General features: G+C 47.6%; 1 protein-coding gene across 2 annotated transcripts in view; it reads right to left on the bottom strand.

Annotated features, from left to right (window-relative positions):
• Positions 1 to 1,499: 1,499 nt before the first annotated feature.
• GNG2 (G protein subunit gamma 2) overlaps positions 1,500 to 18,906 on the bottom strand; it is a 56,587-nt gene continuing 39,180 nt past the window's right edge. Inside the window, exons 1-4 of one of the 2 annotated variants that reach the window (XM_033164772.1) lie at positions 11,967 to 12,004; positions 9,417 to 9,497; positions 7,582 to 7,714; positions 1,500 to 1,780 (exon numbers count right to left, since the gene is read on the bottom strand). In XM_033164772.1, the coding sequence (XP_033020663.1) occupies positions 1,652 to 1,780; positions 7,582 to 7,668 (216 nt within the window). In that variant the 5' untranslated portion in view covers positions 7,669 to 7,714; positions 9,417 to 9,497; positions 11,967 to 12,004 and the 3' untranslated portion in view covers positions 1,500 to 1,651. Of the gene's footprint in view, positions 1,781 to 7,581; positions 7,715 to 9,416; positions 9,498 to 11,966; positions 12,005 to 18,906 lie in introns of those variants that run through there. The other variant, XM_033164701.1, reaches the window with a different exon arrangement.

Below are 18,906 nucleotides of genomic sequence, written 5' to 3' on the forward strand. Positions count from 1 at the left end.
CAGGGGCCAAAAGAGGATCATGCTTTTTCTTTTACAAAGAGAAAAGGGGGTGTTGAAAGGACCCCGCTCAGCAGCTGAGCAGCAAGAGATCGGGAGAGAGATAAGACTCCCCGGCTCCCTTTCAGCCCCACCCCTTTGCCCAGGCCTCCATTGTTGAATGTGCTGCAGAGGGAGGTTGTTTGTTTCCCCAGACATGTGACTTCTGAGATGGCGACCACTGCATATGGTTCTGCAGTCAGATGGTGCTCACTGTAGCCGCACCATAGGAACAACACATAGAATCATAGAGTTGGAAGAGACCCCAAGGGCCATCCAGTCCAACCCCCTGCTAAGCAGGAAACACCATCAAAGCATTCCTGATAGATGGCTGTCAAGCCTCTGCTTCAAGACCTCCAAAGAAGGAGACTCCACCACACTCCTTGGTAGCAAATTCCACTGCCAAACAGCTCTCACTGTCAGGAAGTTCTTCCTAATGTTTAGGTGGAATCTTCTTTCTTGTAGTTTGAATCCATTGCCCCGTTTCCGCTTCTCTGGAGCAGAAGAAAACAACCTTTCTCCCTCCTCTATATGACATCCTTTGATATATTTGAACATGGCTATCATATCCCCCCTTAACCTTCTCTTCTCCAGGCTAAACATACCCAGCTCCCTAAGCCGTTCCTCATAAGGCATCGTTTCCAGGCCTTTGACCATTTTGGTTGCCCTCCTCTGGACACCTTCCAGCTTGTCAGTATCCTTCTTGAACTGCGGTGCCCAGAACTGGACACAGTATTCCAGGTGAGGTCTGACCAGAGCGGAATACAGTGGTACTATTACCTCCCTTGATCTAGACGCTATACGCCTATTGAAGTCTGCGATATAGGGAGATGAAAAGGACGAGTCAAAATGCCCCATCACAACATACACTTTTTACTTGCAGAACAAAACAAAACAAAAAAAAAGCTACCAAATACAAGTGTTAGAAAAACAGCGGTAGTAACTACGTCAGGAATGTACACGGCAACCTCCCAGGTCCTTCCAAAGCTATGGCACATCCTTAGTTAAATCCTTGGAAAAGAACAAAATTGGCTGAGACTGAACAGCAAGGTCCCCTGTCCCCCCTCGCATGGCGCTACTCTAAAAATGCTACATATGCACAAGACCCAAATGCTAAGGAACATCGGAATAAATCTAACCTGCTGCGATAATTTTACGATTCAACATAAATAACTGAGTGACTTTGGCGGGGGGCACAAAAAAGAAGGATATTATGTACATACACACACAGATACACAACCCTTTTCAACCACGCTCTGCACAGCCCTCTCTCCTTTTTTTTTGGAAAGAAAAAGACAAAAGGGTTTTTGTCTGGCAAGAGCGTAAGTGGGCATCAATTTTACTCTTTTACACATTCCCCCCCTCCCTCTCCAGACTACTCTGCAGATGTCAAGATCTTTAGCCTCAGAACGTAGGTCAACATCACCATTGCATTCTCCCAAGAAGGAAGCCATTTCCTTTTCTTTTTTGATCATGCACTTCTCTGTAAACTTCCAGGCCATTTTGATTTTATGTTTTAAAATTGGGTGGACTCTGGAAACACGTCCACGTTGCTGAAAAAATCTCTACATCAGTGTCCAGGGTGGCCCAAATTGGGGTCAGGCTCCTGTGAGGTTTACAGAATGGCGCAGAAAAACTTCTTCTCTCTAAACGGGTTTTCTGAAGCAGGGACGGGAGTCAGTAGAGGGTCTTCCTTGGCGTGGGCTTCACAGTAAGCCATCAAGTCTGCGGCGGCTTTCGACACCTGGGAGGAAAGAGACAGAGAGGTCAAGTTCCCCGGGAAGCAGTTCTCAAAGAGCAACTAGTTGGGCAAGGAAGCCCACGGAGGCAGAAGAGGGGAGACCTGAAACCCTCTAGATATTAATGGACTCTCAACTCGCACCGGTCTCCCCCTGCATCGCGCAAGGTCAATGCGAGTTTTCCTCCAACTGCAACAGAAATCTACCCTCCTGTAATTTAAGCCCGTTTGAGATGCTGCGGGACAGCAGAGAACGCATCTTTGCCCTTCTGGGATTTGATGAGTGCCACCTTTTGAGTGGCAGGTCAGCTCCGTATTCCGCAACCACGTGGGAATACTGCTCATCTGTAGCCTGCGGAGAGTCGTGCCGGGGCAAATTCTTACGGGGTTAAGTTCTCCGTTCAGCCCGGACACTGAGATCCAGCGCCGAGGGCCTTCTGGCGGTTCCCTCACTGCGACAAGCAAAAGCTACAGGGAACCAGGCAGAGGTCCTTCTCGGTGGTGGCGCCCGCCCTGTGGAACGCCCTCCCATCAGAGGTCAAAGAGATAAAACAACTACCTGACGTTTAGAAAATACCTGAAGGCAGCCCTGTTTAGGGAAGTTTTTAATCTGTGATATTTTAATGTATTTTAATATTTGATGGAAGCCACCCAGAGTGGCTGGGGAGACCCAGCCAGATGGGCAGGGTTGTTGTTGTTCAGTCGTTCAGTCGTGTCCGACTCTTCGTGACCCCATGGACCAGAGCACGCCAGGCACGCCTATCCTTCACTGCCTCTCGCAGTTTGGCCAAACTCATGCTAGCAGCTTCGAGAACACTGTCCAACCATCTCATCCTCTGTCGTCCCCTTCTCCTTGTGCCCTCCATCTTTCCCAACATCAGCGTCTTTTCCAGTGAGTCTTCTCTTCTCATGAGGTGGCCAAAGTACAGGTGCCTCAACTTCAGGATCTGTCCTTCCTGTGAGCACTCAGGGCTGATTTCCTTCAGAATGCAGAGGTTTGATCTTCTTGCAGTCCATGGGACTCTCAAGAGTCTCCTCCAGTACCATAATTCAAAAGCATCAATTCTTTGGCGATCAGCCTTCTTGATGGTCCAGCTCTCACTTCCGTACATTACTACTGGGAAAGCCATAGCTTTAACTATACGGACCTTTGTCGGCAAGGTGATGTCTTTGCTTTTTAAGATGCTGTCTAGGTTTGTCATTGCTTTTCTCCCAAGAAGCAGGCGTCTTCTAATTTTGTGACTGCTGTCACCATCTGCAGTGATCATGGAACCCAAGAAAGTGAAATCTCTCACTGCCTCCATTTCTTCCCCTTCTATTTGCCAGGAGGTGATGGGACCAGTGGCCATGATCTTAGTTTTTTTGATGTTGAGCTTCAAATTATTATTATATTATTATTCTCAGTACAAAAGTGCCAAGGGCGGCTGTCTGAGCATCATGCAAGAGGAGTGCAACAGATTTCCCTGTCTTGTCAAGCCTTTTGCCTTCTGCCGGGGTGGGGGGGGGTGGGGAAACCCCATTGGGCACTGTGCTGCAGTTGCCTCTTTTGGAGGGGGGAAGGCAGTCACCCTCAGTTGCACCCCCTTAAACAGATCACCAAAAGAGAGAGAGAGAGAGAGAAGTCTCTTTTTGCAGGGGAGATTAGCAGTTTAGTCTGGTGCCCATTGCAAGTGACAGGACAGGCCCAACTCATTCTGGGTGTCCCCCCTATCCTCTCCCCTCTACAAAGGGAACACTGAGACCCAGGAGAAGGAAGCCCAACAACCTGGACTGTTCATTTAAAAAATGCGGCAAGTATTTATTTTATTACATATATTATTTCCCCCTTTTTTTTCTCCAAGGAGCTCAAGCTGGAGCGTCCTCCTCCCCTATTTTATCATCAGAACAACCCTGTGAGTTAGGTTGGCTGAAAGCAGTGACTGCCCTGAGGTCACCCAGGAAGTTTTGTGGCCGAGTGGCGAGACCAACGTTCAAATCCCAGGTCCAAGGCCAAAACTCTAACCACTACACCACACTGTCTCTCCCAAAAGGGACTTGCTGAGGTGGGTGCAGAGGTCCAGGGTGACCAGTGGGAGGGTGGTGGTGGTCAAGGACCGCTTACTATTTCTGGAGAAGGGTCCCTGCCTCCAGAATCTTTGAGCACTCCAGGGGAAAAAAAACCTATTCATGTATGTAACAATGGCAGCTCAGATGATTTATGCTCAGAAATGGAAAGAAGATGCAGTACCAGAAAAAGAAGACCTGCGGATGAAAGTAACGGAATACACAGAAATGGGTAAATTATCTGGAAGAGCGAGAAACCAGGAAGAAAAGAGTTTCAAGAGAGAATAGGGGAAATTTGTGGATTATTTGAAAAATGATTGTAAGCAACTTAAAACCTTAGCAGGATTAGATTAGGATTCAGCTGTTAAAAGTATAATTGGAGGGGAAAAATTAAGAAACTAAATAAATAATTAAGGAATAATTCAGATATGCAGTATTAAAGGGGAAAAATAAAAGGGACTGCAGAAGGGGGGAGGGAAGTAGTTTTAATTTGTATGTTCTAAATTTTGGAATTTACAGATTTGTTGCAAAATTGAAAAGGGTGAATAACATTTAAAAAGCAACAACGGAATTTTTGAGCACAAAGGGGGAGCTTTGAAGCCACTGATGAGATTTCTTTCCACCCTTTCTACCGATTGGAGCCAGTCAGCCGGTGAGGATAGGCTCCTGGGGTCATTCTGGAGGTGTACTGTATGCTCCAAAGCTAAGCATTTAGGAATGCTGATAATGAGTGCATTGTCATTACTTTGTCATGCAGCGCATAGTCAACCTCTCTGTCCCAGGAGGCAGTGATAGCCACCAACTTTGATCGCCACCAACCATGATGGCCACCAACCATGATGGCCACCAACCATGATGGCCACCAACCTTGATGGCCACCAACTTTGATAGCCACCAACTTTGATGGCCACCAACTTTGATAGCCACCAACTTTGATGGCCACCAACTTTGAAGGCCACCAACAATGATGGCCACCAACTTTGATGGCCACCAACAATGATGGCTTTAAAAGAAGATCAGACAAGATCATGGAGGATTGGACTGTTCTCTGTCTCCACGGTCGCAGGCAGGAGGGAAGAGGTCTCTTGTCCTCAGGTCTGGCTTGCAGGTTTCCGACATGCATCTGGTCCATCACTGAGAGAACAGGATGCTGGACTAGACGGGCCATTGGGCTGATCCAGCAGGTTATTTTTATGTTCTTGGTGCATAATCTCACAGCAGTGGCTGTGAGAAGCCATGGTTGTGAGTATCTGTTGGATATTCTCTCTCTGTGTGTGTGAGAATCATTTGTTCCACAAACAAAGAGCAAAGAAGGAGAAGGGAGAGTTTGTTTTGTCTATGCGGCGACATTTTCTGTGGGAACTGTTCTTTGGACATGCACAGTGTGGCAGGAAGTACTGATAACAATGGTTCTGTGCAACTTGTAACTTGTTGTGAGTCTCTTGCTTGAGCCTTGCGGTGAGGGAAGCAGAGAGAGAGAGAGAGTCTTGGACTCTTGTTGGAATCTAAGCATGCCTTGACCAAGGCAGTGGCAAATATCTGTATATATTTGCTACCGATATGCTTTGATGCCTGTCAAGTAAACCTCTACACTTGAATGAGTCTTTATGGCATCCATGTGTGTTTATTGCCTACTGTGTGTATCTTCAGCCCCAAAGACGCTTCCAAGGAAGGAGCTGCATTGAGATGTAACTCTGCTGAGCATGGATACTGGCACACACGGGCAGCAGAAGTGATGCCAGACCCAATCCTACTAAATCATCCATCAGAGGTTGATGGATTGATCCAACAGTATCAGGATGGGATCCTGTCCTTTTGAATTTGGCACTATGCTTCTGGGTGGGTGAGGCTATGCCCCATTTGCCCTAGTGGGCCAGTTCCCAATATAAAGAACACCACTTCTCTCTTCTTAGTGGCAAAATTAATCTCACCACTCTCCCTCTTTTGTCCAAATTTCGTAATTCCCAGAGCCGTGCTAGCCTCAGCCTCATTTCCCCTCGCACCCCTGCAAATGAACCAGAGTGGAAACCAAAATTCTGATATCTCAGAAAACCACATTGTGCAAACCATGCCTTCGTTGAAATCCCCACTCTTAGCAGTGGGGAAGACACAGAGACGCACACAAAGGACAGGCAAATCTCTTCATTCTGGCTTCTCCGTTACCCATTTTTCCAATCTTCAGCTCCTCGCATTTCCATACCTGTTTGCCATTTCTTTTTAAGAAGTCGTTGTGAAAATTTATCAGCGTTTTTGTGCTCATTTTTCACGCTACATACAATTTTTCCATGCAATTTTGTCCGGCACACATCATTTTGCAACTCCCGCAACAACAATGCATTTTGGTACACATTCGTTGATGGGAGAGATGCATTGCAAAATTCAGAAAGAGTGAATCTCAAAGGATGGCTGTGTTTTGGCTCACGTATGGTTTCAGAACCTGTGAGCTAGGCAGGTTTGCCTTTAAAGGCAAATGGAATGGATTTTCTCCTATGTTCCTTGTACACCTTGGCCAATTTCCAAAACGCAAGTCCAACCTGCAATGTTATGTGTTTTTGTGTAAGAGCAACCAGCCCCTTGATAACGCAAGGCTGGCCGAGACCCCTTTCTAAGCATGCCGAGCCACGGTGGAGGATGCTTGCTGTTGCCATAGTAACGCAGGGAGAAAGGAGCAACCAGCAGCCATTCTAGCGCATTTTAACGCAAAGGCTCTCTGAATTTCTGTCCGTGGGTAGCAGGGTAGGTTACCCCATTTAACAAAAGCACAGCCAGAGAAATATAGCTAGGAAATGCTAACTCGAGCCAAGCCAAGTTCCCACAATGTGGAAATAGCAGTGGAAATGGCTTGAGGATTTGTAAATCGAGGGTGTGCCCGAATGGTAGATTTGCTGTCACTTACGGACTCACTGTTAAAACCCTGTTTATGGACGGCAATCTTACTGGGCTGCGAGTGATCGCCAAAGAAGAAAGAAGATTCGCTGGCACACACGAGCAAAATTTCATTTACCAAGACACGGGTGGGCAGATGCCAGGCTTGCAGGATCTGGTGTTTTTTTTAATCCTGATATTCTCCAACTAGTACCAGTAACAAAAGATCTACTCTTGAAACGAATAGACTTCGGAGCCCAGGAATTTGTTATGAATACCAGAGCTGAAGGGAGAGCTCGTGGTCTTGTCACAAAAGGAATCCACTCCTGATTGTTCCCCATGCCAACATCCCAGATTTCTTCCTGGCTGGCGGGGGTGGAGTCACTTCATGATTGCAAATTCTAGCCGATCTGCTTAAGAACATAAGATGAGCTTGCTGGATCAGGCCAGCGGCCCATCTAGCCCAGCCTCCTGTTCTCGCAGTGGCCAAACAGATGCCCCAATGGGGAACCCTCAAGCAGGATTCAAGCTCTCTCGTTTTCTGCAGTTTCCAGCAACAGGCATACAGAAATATCACTGCTTCCAACTACAGTAGCAGAGCAGAACCACAGCCCTTGGTATCTCTCTCCTCCATGAATTTTGCTAATTGTCTTTTAAAGCCATCCAAGATGGCGGCCATCCCCGCCTCCTGTGGCAGCGAGTTCCACAGTTTAATGACGTGGAATCGTCCCAATTCCACGGACTCCAGCTCCCACCATCCCCATGCTGGCTGGGGCTTCTGGGAGTTGTGGTCCCAAGAACTTCTGCAGGGCCAAAGCCGCTCCATCCCTTTTAAAAACAACAACATCCCCTTCCCCTAAGCCACCTGCGTGAGCCGAGAACTTGCTCCCGGGCCTTACCTTTATTCTGTCGATGTTCGCCTCCATTTTGAGCTGCTCTACCAGTTTCCTGGCTTGCGCTATGCTGGTGGTGTTGTTGCTTGCCATCTGGACTTTCCTCGTGGGCCTACGGGTGCTCGCCCCTCCCTGTGCGCTGCAAAAGACGAGAGAATAAATTTAGGTGATCCACCAGGGAGCTAATAAACTGCTAGGCTTGCAAAGCCACCCGGAGGGACAGAGGAATCTGATCGAGGGGGCGGTGATTAATAATGATGCAAATACTACAGCTTAGTTTCATGGGCTGCAAGAATCTAGTCCACTATTTTTATTTTTAAAGAATCTTAGCTGGTTGAGAATAGAAACTCAACTTGGGAAAACACTTAGCTTGCAGAGGATTCTTCTAAACTCGGATGTATAAAAGGTAAAGTGAGTTTTGAGAAAATGCATCCAAGCTCATCCATTAGGGCATTATGTTGATACAACAACAACAACAACAACAACAACAACAACAACAACAACAACAGAATCCTAGAGTTGGAAGAGACCCCAAGGGCCATCCAGTCCAACCCCCTGCCAAGCAGGAAACACCATCAAAGCATTCCTGACAGATGGCTGTCAAGCCTCCGCTTCAAGACCTCCAAAGAAGGAGACTCCACCACACTCCTTGGCAGCAAATTCCACTGTCCAACAGCTCTTAGTGTCAGGAAGTTCTTCCTAATGTTTAGGTGGAATCTTCTTTCTTGTAGTTTGAATCCATTGCCCCGTGCCCGCTTCTCTGGAGCAGCAGAAAACAACCTATCTCCCTCCTCTAGATGACATCCTTTGATATATTTGAACATGGCTATCATATCACCCCTTAACCTTCTCTTCTCCAGGCTAAACATACCCAGCTCCCTAAGCCGTTCCTCATAAGGCATCGTTTCCAGGCCTTTGACCATTTTGGTTGCCCTCCTCTGGACACGTTCCAGCTTGTCAGTATCCTTCTGGAACTGGGGTGCCCAGAACTGGACACAGTATTCCAGGTGAGGTCTGACCAGAACGGAATACAGTGGTACTATTACTTCCCTTGATCTAGATGGTATACTCCTATTGATGCAGCCCAGAACTGCATTGGCTTTTTTAGCTGCTGCATCACACTGTTGACTCATGTCAAGTTTGTGGTCTACCAAGACTCCTAGATCCTTTTCACATGTACTGCTCTCAAGCCAGGTGTCACCCATCCTGTATTTGCATTGGCTTTTTAGCTGCTGAATAATAATAATAATAATAATAATAATAATAATAATAATAATAATTTTATTCATTCATTCATTCATTCTCTGCCCATCTGGCTAGGTTTCCCCAGCCACTCTGGCCGGCTCCCAACAAAATATTAAAAACACGATGGAGCATCAAACTTCAAAAACTTCCCTAAACAGGGCTGCCTTCAGATGCCTTCTTAAAGGCAGATAGTTGTTTATTTCCTTGACATCCGATGGGAAGGCGTTCCGCAGGGCAGGGGCCACCACCGAGAAGGCCTTCTGCCTGGTTCAAACACAACCAGCTCCCTCCTGCAATGTGTTTGAGATTAGGCAGAAGGATTCCCAAGATGATTTCTTTCATTTACTTATTTCATAAAATTTATACGCCACGTGACGGTTAAAAAAAAAAAAACCACCGTCAAAGTGGTTTGCCAAAAAGGGAAAACAATAACATTATCAATAAGAAAAATTAAGAACCCCCACCCCTTTTAAGACTTTAGAAAAGTGAAAATCTAGTACAACCCCCTGCAGTGTAGGAATGTTTTTTTTTCAAACCCACAGCCCTGAGATTAAGGGTCTCATGCGCTAGATAGAAAATGGATGAAGACAATTCACCTGAAGTCAGTGTCCCCTGTGATATTCTGTGTGGAGATGATCTGAGCTGAGGATGTTCACTCCTCAAGAGTAAGCAGAGCCCTGTAGAATCAAGGAGAATGGCACATGTGAGCTGTGTCTAAGCCCTGCTATCCATCCCCAACCAGATGTTTTGAAGCACAACTCCCACCCGCCCCTGGGGAGATCCTTCACCCCCCTCGCCTCCACCACCAATAATATTATTAACTATTATTTTTATTACCGATTGTCCACCCTTTACCTTAAAGGTCCCAGAGCAGGCTGAAAGCCTAAGGCGTGGTGTTTAAAGGGGTCTTGAAACAGCTTATAACCCGAAAGATGGGAGAGCGAACTGCCCGACCACAGAAAAGCAGAAGAAAGCTATTGGAATCTGTTTCATCAGAGCTAAACAAAGGCATTCTGTCCTGCCTGACGGTGGGAAAGTTAGCTTGGCTGCAGGATCAGGCCGAAGGCACTACCAGTCTGACACCCTGTTCTTACAGTGGCCAACCAGGCACTCCAAAGGGAAGCCCGTGGGCAGGACTTTGCCTCTCCCCACCCGCCGTTCCCAGCCGTGTCTCTTCCCAGATGCACTGCCTCCGACAGAGGAGGAAAGACATGGATCTTGTGCTCAGTAGCCATTGGTATGCTTGTCTTTCAAGACGAGGGGCAGGGCCTGAGGAGAGGGGTGGGGTGTCTGGGGAGCATCCCAAAGACGTATTTCTTACGGCCACCTGGAGCTCCTTGGAGGAAAAAATGTGGTACATGTGGGATGTGATCCAGGAAAGGCAGTCAAGTACAACATTCCTTGTAATGCTAGAAAAGACATGCAGGGAATGTTTGGACCAGCCAGTCGAAAACTTCCTGGGGCTGGGGCATCCTTCCTTTTGCATGTGATAGAAGGTGGGCTGGAGGAGACTCTTGAGAGTCCCATGAACTGCAAGAAGATCAAACCTCTCCATTCTGAAGGAAATCAGCCCCGAGTGCTCACTGGAAGGACAGATCCTGGAGCTGAGGCTCCAATACTTTGGCCACCTCATGAGAAGAGAAGACTCCCTAGAAAAGACCCTGATGTTGGGAAAGATGGAGGGCACACGGAGAAGGGGACAACAGAGGATGAGATGGTTGGACAGTGTTCTCGAAGCTACCAAGATATGTCTGACCAAACTGCAGGAGGCAGTGGAAGACAGGAGTGCCTGGCGTGCTCTGGTCCATGGGGTCACGAAGAGTTGGACACGACTAAAGAATAACAGAAGGTGGGTGTGACCTAACCTGTCCAGGTAACAAAAGGACGAGTCACGCAACACACTCTTCTTCTTCTTTTACTTCCTTCTTCATTTGACCAGCTTTTAGTTAGACTGCTCTGCTAGCTCTCAGCTAGCAGGAACATACAATTCAATCTGAGACAGACTGAATTGTATAATAGTGAGAAGCTCACACGAGCCTGCAACCAGCTACCTGCTGTGCATGTAAAAAGGGGGAATGTAACTGTGCTACAAAAAGGAAGTAGCTAGCACAAGTTAGGAAGGATGTTAATAAACAATATATCCTCTCCTGCCACCCTGAACATTCCCACAGTACACCCATGCAATAAAATAAAATAAAATAAAAGTATTCACAGGGGAAGAGAAGCAGGAAGAGAACACAATGATCTCTAGAACAGTTTGGTTTCAGTGTGTTAAAAGCCAGCTGCAAAACCAGCAGCACCTGCCTCCGTCAAAGGCAGCCCAAGAAATGTTTTCAGGCCTTCAGATGCACAGGTGGAGGTTTAAGCGCTCAGGGCTTAACTGGAGGGGGGTTTTCTGCTGCTCCAGAGAAGAGAACACGGGGCAATGGATTCAAACTACAAGAAAGAAGATTCCACCTAAACATGAGGAAGAACTTCCCGACATTGAGAGCTGTTCTGCAGTGGAATTTGCTACCAAGGAGTGTCTCCTTCTTTGGAGGTCTTTAAGCAGAGGCTTGACAGCCATCTGTCAGGAATGCTTGGATGGTGTTTCCTGCTTGGCAGGGGGTTGGACTGGATGGCCCTTGGGGTCTCTTCCAACTCTAGGATTCTAGGATTCACTTTGGCCGCAAATCGTGCTGGTTTATGTCAAGGATCATTGGACCGATGACAGGCAGACATCCTACAGGTGAAGGCAGGAGGTGCACGTTCCGAAATGTAACAGAAGTCATCCGACCACACACACCCAGCCGTGAAAAAGGTTTACCCTTTGCGTCCGCCCACCCCCTCGAAATGCAAGTTCTCCAGGCGGCATACGAACCCCGTCCGGTTTGAAGCAAGAGCTGCAACAAATGCAGCTTGGTGTCCAAGCCACTTCCGCTACACATTAGAGGCGGCCTTTGCCAATTGGGGCCTTCCAGCTGGGGCTGATGGGGGGCCAAGTTGGCAAAGGCTGGCTTAGCATGCCTCTCCACCAACTTCACCTGTGGGGCACCGGCATGCTTGCAAACCCGCCTTTCCTTGCAATGAAAGCACCCAGGACTTCCAGGTTCTTGTAGAGAAAGGAGATTACAGAGCAACGAGGTTGAGAGTTTTTGTGCACTCACAGAAACTGAAGATCCGGACAGGGAAATTGGGGGTTTCTGCAAGGACTAAGCTACCTCGCTTGCTTTGAAAAGGAAACTTTGGCCTCCTAGCCTTATAAATGTCTTTTGTTCTCTATATAGGTTCCACCTGGCTAATTGCCTTCTCCTCCCCTACACCGCCGGCAGGTGGTCCTGTTTAAGATCTGATCCTCAATTGCCACCTCCCCTCCCAACAGAAGAAGAAGAAGAGTTTGGATTTGATATCCCGCTTTATCACTACCCGAAGGAGTCTCAAAGCAGCTCACATTCTCCTTTCCCTTCCTCCCCCATAACAAACACTCTGAGGTGAGTGGGGCTGAAAGACTTCAGAGAAGTGGGACTAGCCCAAGGTCACCCAGCAATTGCATGTGGAGGAGCGGGGACGTGAACCCGGTTCCCCGGATTACGAGTCCACCACTCTTTAACCACTACACCACACTGGCTCCCTCGGCCAATAAAGCGAGATGAGCGCCACAACCCCAGAGTCGTCCGCAACTGGACCTAATGGTCAGGGGTCCCTTTACCTTTACCTTTTACCTCTCCCTTCTGCCTGACTGGGGAACCAGAGCCCCTGTGCCTTTAACAGCTGCATGGCAGGTCGTAATTCAACAGGAATAACCCTGCACAATGGGGCGCTGTAATGAATCAGATATAAATTGGGGCTGTTCAGGGACCCATGGTGTTTAAGAGTTAATGGGCTCCCCAGTTTGAGTGGCAGACACCCCTTGGGAGGCGGGACATTCCGCGATTTAAAAGGAGGGAGCAGCCGTTAGAGAGGGGTGTGTGAGAGTGTGAGGGAGAGTGGTGACTGAAGAAGGAGGGTGTGGGGCGAGGTTAGGTTAGGATTGTTGAAGATGTGTTTATGTTGCTGAAAGGAAGAATCTACTCTGATATCAAACTAAGCTTATGAACCAATACTGAAACCGTTATGCTCTGTAATAAATAAAGATCTCTTGTTTTTGAGCCAAGAAAATATCGTCATTCTTTTGGTCCAGCGAGTTATATAGGCTCTTGAGGAGGGGAACTCAAGGTAAGGGCAAAACTAGCCTGAAAGGCGATAGTTTGTGTCTTGGAGTTCCCTCAGGAGGGGCTAGCGGGCGGAAACCTTGGCACTGCCACAGAGTTGCTAAGAGGGCTTAGCTAACTGATATAGTGAGGGGATCTAATGAAAGAGAGACCCCGAACTGTAGGCAAAGAAGAGTTTAACCCCTGAAGCCCAGAGCAGAGGATATAACCGGCCATGGCCACTGGACAGGAAAACTCCCGTTACTAAGGGATCCCCAGATTATAGATAAAAGGGGATTGAAATAACAGATGGACCTCAGAGGGACAGGTGGGGTGCATTGTAATTTGACCCAGAACACCTGATTAGAAATTTCACTTAGTAACAAGGGGAGAGTCTGAAGTGGAGGTTCGTCGCAGCGCCCACCTGTGGAATTCACCGTCCCAAGATGTGGTGATGGCAAGCGGGTTCCCCACGCCCACCCCCACTCGCAAGTTTCATTTCACAGAATCGTAGAGTTGGAAGGGACCCCAAGGGTCATCTAGTCCAACCCCCTGCAATGCAGGAATCACAGCTCAAGCATCCTGGACAGGTGGCTATCTGCTGAAAAACCTCCAAGGAAGGAGGGTCCACCACCTTCTGAGGGAGTCCGTCCCTCTGTCAAACGGCTCCCACCTCCAGAAAGTTCTTCCTAATTTTTAGTCAAAACCAAAAAATAAATAAAAATCCTTCCAGTAGCACCTTAGAGACCAACTAAGTTTGTTCTTGGTATGAGCTTTCGTGTCCTTGCACACTTCTTCAGATACTAATTTTTAGTGATTAAGATTTAACTTACATATTTTTAACTGCTGTTCTATCTGTATTGTCCCTGTTATACCCAATTGCAAATCTAAATGCATCCCTATCGTGTTTTACGACTCCCCTGATATTGTATGTGAGCTGGAACTGGTCTGTGACCCGAAATAATAAATCTGTATTTGTTCTTCCTGATGTTTAGTCGGATTTGCAAAAGAGTCATTACTGCTGGTTCCCAACGAAGGCAAAATTCCGTCTGTTTGCAATTAATATATTTGTGTATACTTGAAAAGTAAGCGAAATGTACAAGGGAAGCCAAACAGAGGACACGCACGGGAGCCAAGGAAGTAAACGCATTAGAGGGAAAGAAGAAGACATTTCAAACTTCAAAGCCTGTGCTGTAACTAATATCGTGCGTAGTTTAAACATGACAGCAACTTATAACATTGCAGCGTACCGTATCACAAATCTTTAGAAGAGGAGGCCAGCTTGGCCTAGCGGTTCCTTCACATTCCAGTGTCTGAGTCACTATTAGCTTAAATGGCTTTCTGCCTCCGGCATGGAGGAAAAAGAGTCCGGAGATGAGAGTTAAATAGAACCTCCATGTCTGTGCGCAGTCTACCTGCGATACGCCGCCTGTCAGTTTTTGGCTAGCTGCTGTTGGAAACAGAGCGCCGGCTGAGAAGGGCCTGCCCAGCAAGCCCTTACATCAAGGTTGGAACAAACGTTTTGAAAAACCACACGCTGCATTTGTTCCCCTGCCTCTCCTTCCAAGCACTTGGGATGTCTTGGGATTCCGACGAGGTTTCTTAATGGGGACAAGGAAGTCGATTCATATCCAGCTTTTTGCTTTCTTTCTTTTTTTCTTCTCAGCCGTAGGCATTTTTTAAAAAATAAAATAAATCTCTCTTTTATTTATGATGTGCGGTTTGAAATTTTGAAAGACGAGCGGAGCCCAACTGGAAAAGGGGGCCAGCAAAAATGAGTGGTAATGAGCCCGTTTCCATGGAGACGGCTTCATTAGCATGCTGGCGTACGGCGATGGGTTTGCTCAGCGCATCTCGGGGAAGCGGGTTTTCAAAAGGGGTCGGCAGGAGAGGAGAAGAAATAGCTCCCCACCCCATTCCGCCGGTCAAAAGAAATATATGTATGTTTTTCCTTGGCAGAAACAAGGAGGGGATTGTAACCGTTGCTGACTTGGCAGCCTTGAGTTCCAATCTCACTCTCTCTTTCCCGCCTTCAGAGGAATCCCCACCACCACCACCCCCTGAAAATTCAAAAGATGCCGAAAGGCAATGGGAGTTTGAGCCGCCGGAAGCAAGACGTTTCAAAACCAGAGAGTGGCAACAGAGAAGATAAGCTGGAAACAGGACAGGGCACCTATTTCACGGCACACCGAGAGGAAAAATAGTAAAAACTCAGATGAACGACCTGATTTGAACACTGCATTTGCACCATACATTTACCCACACTATGCAGCATACTATGCTATGATTTTGCAAAGTCATGGCTCCCCCCCCTTTCCCCAAAAAAGAATCCTGGGAATAGTAGTTTTTTGCTAGTGCCGAGAGGTGTTATTCCGCTCCCGGAACCACAGTTCAAAAAGGGTTTTGATAATCAATTCCTCTTCGTGGGGAACTGGGAATCGAACCACCTAGGTGCGCAGCAATGAAATCGCGAACAGAGTTTGCGAAGCTAAGCAGGGTCCAGGATGGTTCCAAATTGGATGGGAGACCACGTGTTGAGATCCCTGCATTGCAGGGGGTTGGACTACATGGCCCTCAAGGTCCCTTCCAACTCTACAATTCCATGATTCTCTGAATTGCAGCTCTCTGGGCGGCACGGACGGGGTCTCTTAACAAAACTTGGCACCTTAAAAAAAACTACAGTTCCCAAGGTCATTGGGGGGGGGGGAAGCCACGACTCCAAGTGAAACCACAGAGCTTTGAATGTATGGTGTTCTCTCACAATGTCCAGTTGTTGATCCGGTTTCTGGGTACCGGGTTCATATCCTGTGGAGCAGCAGCTGCCGGTCAGTGCAGACAATACTGGGCTAGATGGATTCCGATTGCAGCTTGCTACACAAGCCTGTGCTTTCAGACCAGTTCTGCCGTTCGAGAGCCGATACGGCCGTAGGCCGCTTCACACACTGCAAAATGCCAAGCATGGCTTCCCAAGGCCTATCCATCGACAAGATCCTAGCATGGCCCCTAGCACAGTGGTGGCCAAACTTGGCCCTCCAGCTGTTTTGGGACTACAACTCCCATCATCCCTAGCTAGTAGTCAGGGATGATGGGAGTTGTAGTCCCAAAACAGCTGGAGGGCCAAGTTTGGCCATCACTGTCCTAGCATATGATGCTCAACGGACATATTATATCAGCCTTTGCCAACCTGGTGCCTTCCAGATGTTTTGTACTACAATTCCCATCAGTCCTTGCCAGAACGCTGGATTACAGATTATTTACTATGAGGAATGTGCCCTCATTGCAGGAATTCTGCAACATGCAAAAGAACCATTTGAATCCACCCTAATAATAATAATAATAATAATTATTATTATTATTATTATTATTATTATTATTATTATTATTATTATTTATACCCCGCCCATCTGGCTGGGTTTCCCCAGCCACTCTGTGCGGCTCCCAACATTATTAAAAACATGATAAAACATCAAACATTAAAAACTTCCCTAAACAGGGCTGCCTTCAGATATCTTCTAAAAGTCAGATAGCTTCTTATTTCCTTGACATCTGATGGAAGGGTGTTCCAAAGGGTGGGCGCCACCACCGAGAAGGCCCTCTGCATGGTTCCCTGTAACTTCCACTTTTCGCAGGGAGGGAACCGCCAGAAGGCCCTCGGCGCTGGACCTCAGTGTCCGGGGTGGACAATGGGGGTGGAGAGTGGACGCTCCTTCAGGTATCCTGGACCGAGGCCGTTTAGGGCTTTAAAGGTCAGCACCAACACTTTGAATTGTGCTCGGAAACGTGCTGGGAGCCAACGTAGGTCTTTCAGGAATCTGAAACGCCTCTCAGAATCCTTGGATGTACAGAAAGACTCTGCAACAACCACAATACTCCCGCAACCGAGTGTACACGTGGAAAGGCAGGAAGTTTTAAAACGGCCCATATCCCGCGGCGAAATGGGTCATTGCGTCTGGCTGTAAACCAGAATGTTGGTGGTTCGAGCCCACCCAGGGCTGGCTGGGGGGGTAGGATTCCTGCATTGCAGGGGGTTGGACTAGATGACCCTGGGGGGTCCCTTGCAACTCTACAATTCTGTGATTCCATGGCTATGTCAACCAAACCACTTGCCCAGAGGCTGCCACAGCGATTTTGTGGCATGCATGCTTCCTATACAAAACCAGCTTATATAATTCACGGCAATTAATTAATTAATTGCTTAATTGATGGGTGCATCCTATTATTTAGTACAGCTTTTTTTCCCCCTTTGCAAAGAGGTTCTGGGCTTATGCTCCAGAGAGCTCTAGCTCGGCTTAAGCCTTGCTGGTATTTCCACTGCCCTTTTTAAAGGGAGGAGGGGAAAGATTCATTCTGCAAAGGCTAATGAGTGCGCTATTAAAAGTACTGGGAGGTTTTTAAAACTCCGTAATGGAAGGTTTCTGGATTGTTTAGCTAGCAAAAGAGAGAGAGAGAGAGAGAGAGAGAGAGAGAGAGAGAGAGAGAGAGAGAATGGGAAACAGAACTTTGCAACGGATGGGAAGCATCGCTTAGTTAAACAAGATCTGGACAGCCGTCTAATTGATCGCAAGCAAGACGCCCCGCGTTGGAACGTTGACAGGTGACATTTATGTTATTTTCAGGCACTCGCAGATTTTCTCCCTCGAATGTTGGCAAGTAGCAAAGATTTAACAGGCACAACAGCTCACAACAACCTGGAGGCGTTCGGTCACGTGAGCCCCAAAATGGCACTGCAACTCCTGCTCATGAATATGTAAAGAAGAATGATAGGGATTTGCACAAAAGAGGGCGGAGAAAGTTCAGAAAAGGAATAAGCACATTGATTCGTATGCTGGTTGGGGTTGGGGACGACACACGGGTCATTGTCTTCTTGTGCTGGATATGGGATAAAGGGGACACACATCAGGATAAATGGGTCCTCCTCTGCTTGTCCCCGTGCTAGTCTAAGTTTGTTGGTTAATTTTTCTAGTAGGTACATTTTGCAACCAGTGGTCTATACACACGCAACCCCCGCCCATCTGGCTGAGCTTCCCCAGCCACACTGGGCGGCTCCCAAACGAATGTTAAAACAACAGCGTTAGATACTAAAAACGTCCCTAAACAGGGCTGCCTTCAGATGTCTCTTAAAAATAGGATAGCTTCTTATTTCCTTGACATCTGATGGAAGGGCGTTCCACAGGGTGGGTGCCACTACCGAAAAGGCCCTCAGTCTGGTTCCCTGTAATCTCACCTCTCGCAGTGAGGGAACCGCCAGAAGGCCCTTGGCGCTGGATATCAGTGTCTGGGCTGAACGATGGGGGTGGAGACGCTCCTTCGGGAATACTGGACCGAGGCCGTTTAGGGCTTTCAAGGTCAGCACCAACATTTTGAATTGTGCTCGGAAACGTTCTGTGAGCCAATGTAGGTCTTTCAGGACGGGTGTTATGTGGTCCCGGCGGGCGCTCCCATTCCCCAGTCTAGCTGCCGCATTCTGGATTAATTGCAGTTTCCGGGTCACCTTCAAAGGTAGCCCCACGTAGAGCACATTGCAGTAGTCCAAGCGGGAGATAACCAGAGCATGCACCACTCTGGTCAGACAGTCCGTGGGCAGGTAGGGTCTCAGCCTGCGTACCAGATGGAGCTGGTAGACAGCCGCCCTGGACACAGAATTAACCTGCGCCTCCATGGACAGCTGTGAGTCCAAAATGACTCCCAGGCTGCGCACCAAACGCAACAAACCAAGCTCTCGACCCTCTAATCTCTTGCTATGCCAACAAAAATAGATAACTATGCAAATAAAAGACCTAACCGCACGATGCTGACACAAAAATCCTGGTGCAAACACTATGCAATAGAATAATAATAATAATAATAATAATAATAATAATAATAATAATAGTTTATTTGTACCCCGCCCATCTGGCTGAGCTCCCCCCCCCATTAT

This window comes from Lacerta agilis, chromosome 1, assembly GCF_009819535.1.
Source record: "Lacerta agilis isolate rLacAgi1 chromosome 1, rLacAgi1.pri, whole genome shotgun sequence".
Lineage (NCBI taxonomy): Eukaryota > Metazoa > Chordata > Lepidosauria > Squamata > Lacertidae > Lacerta > Lacerta agilis.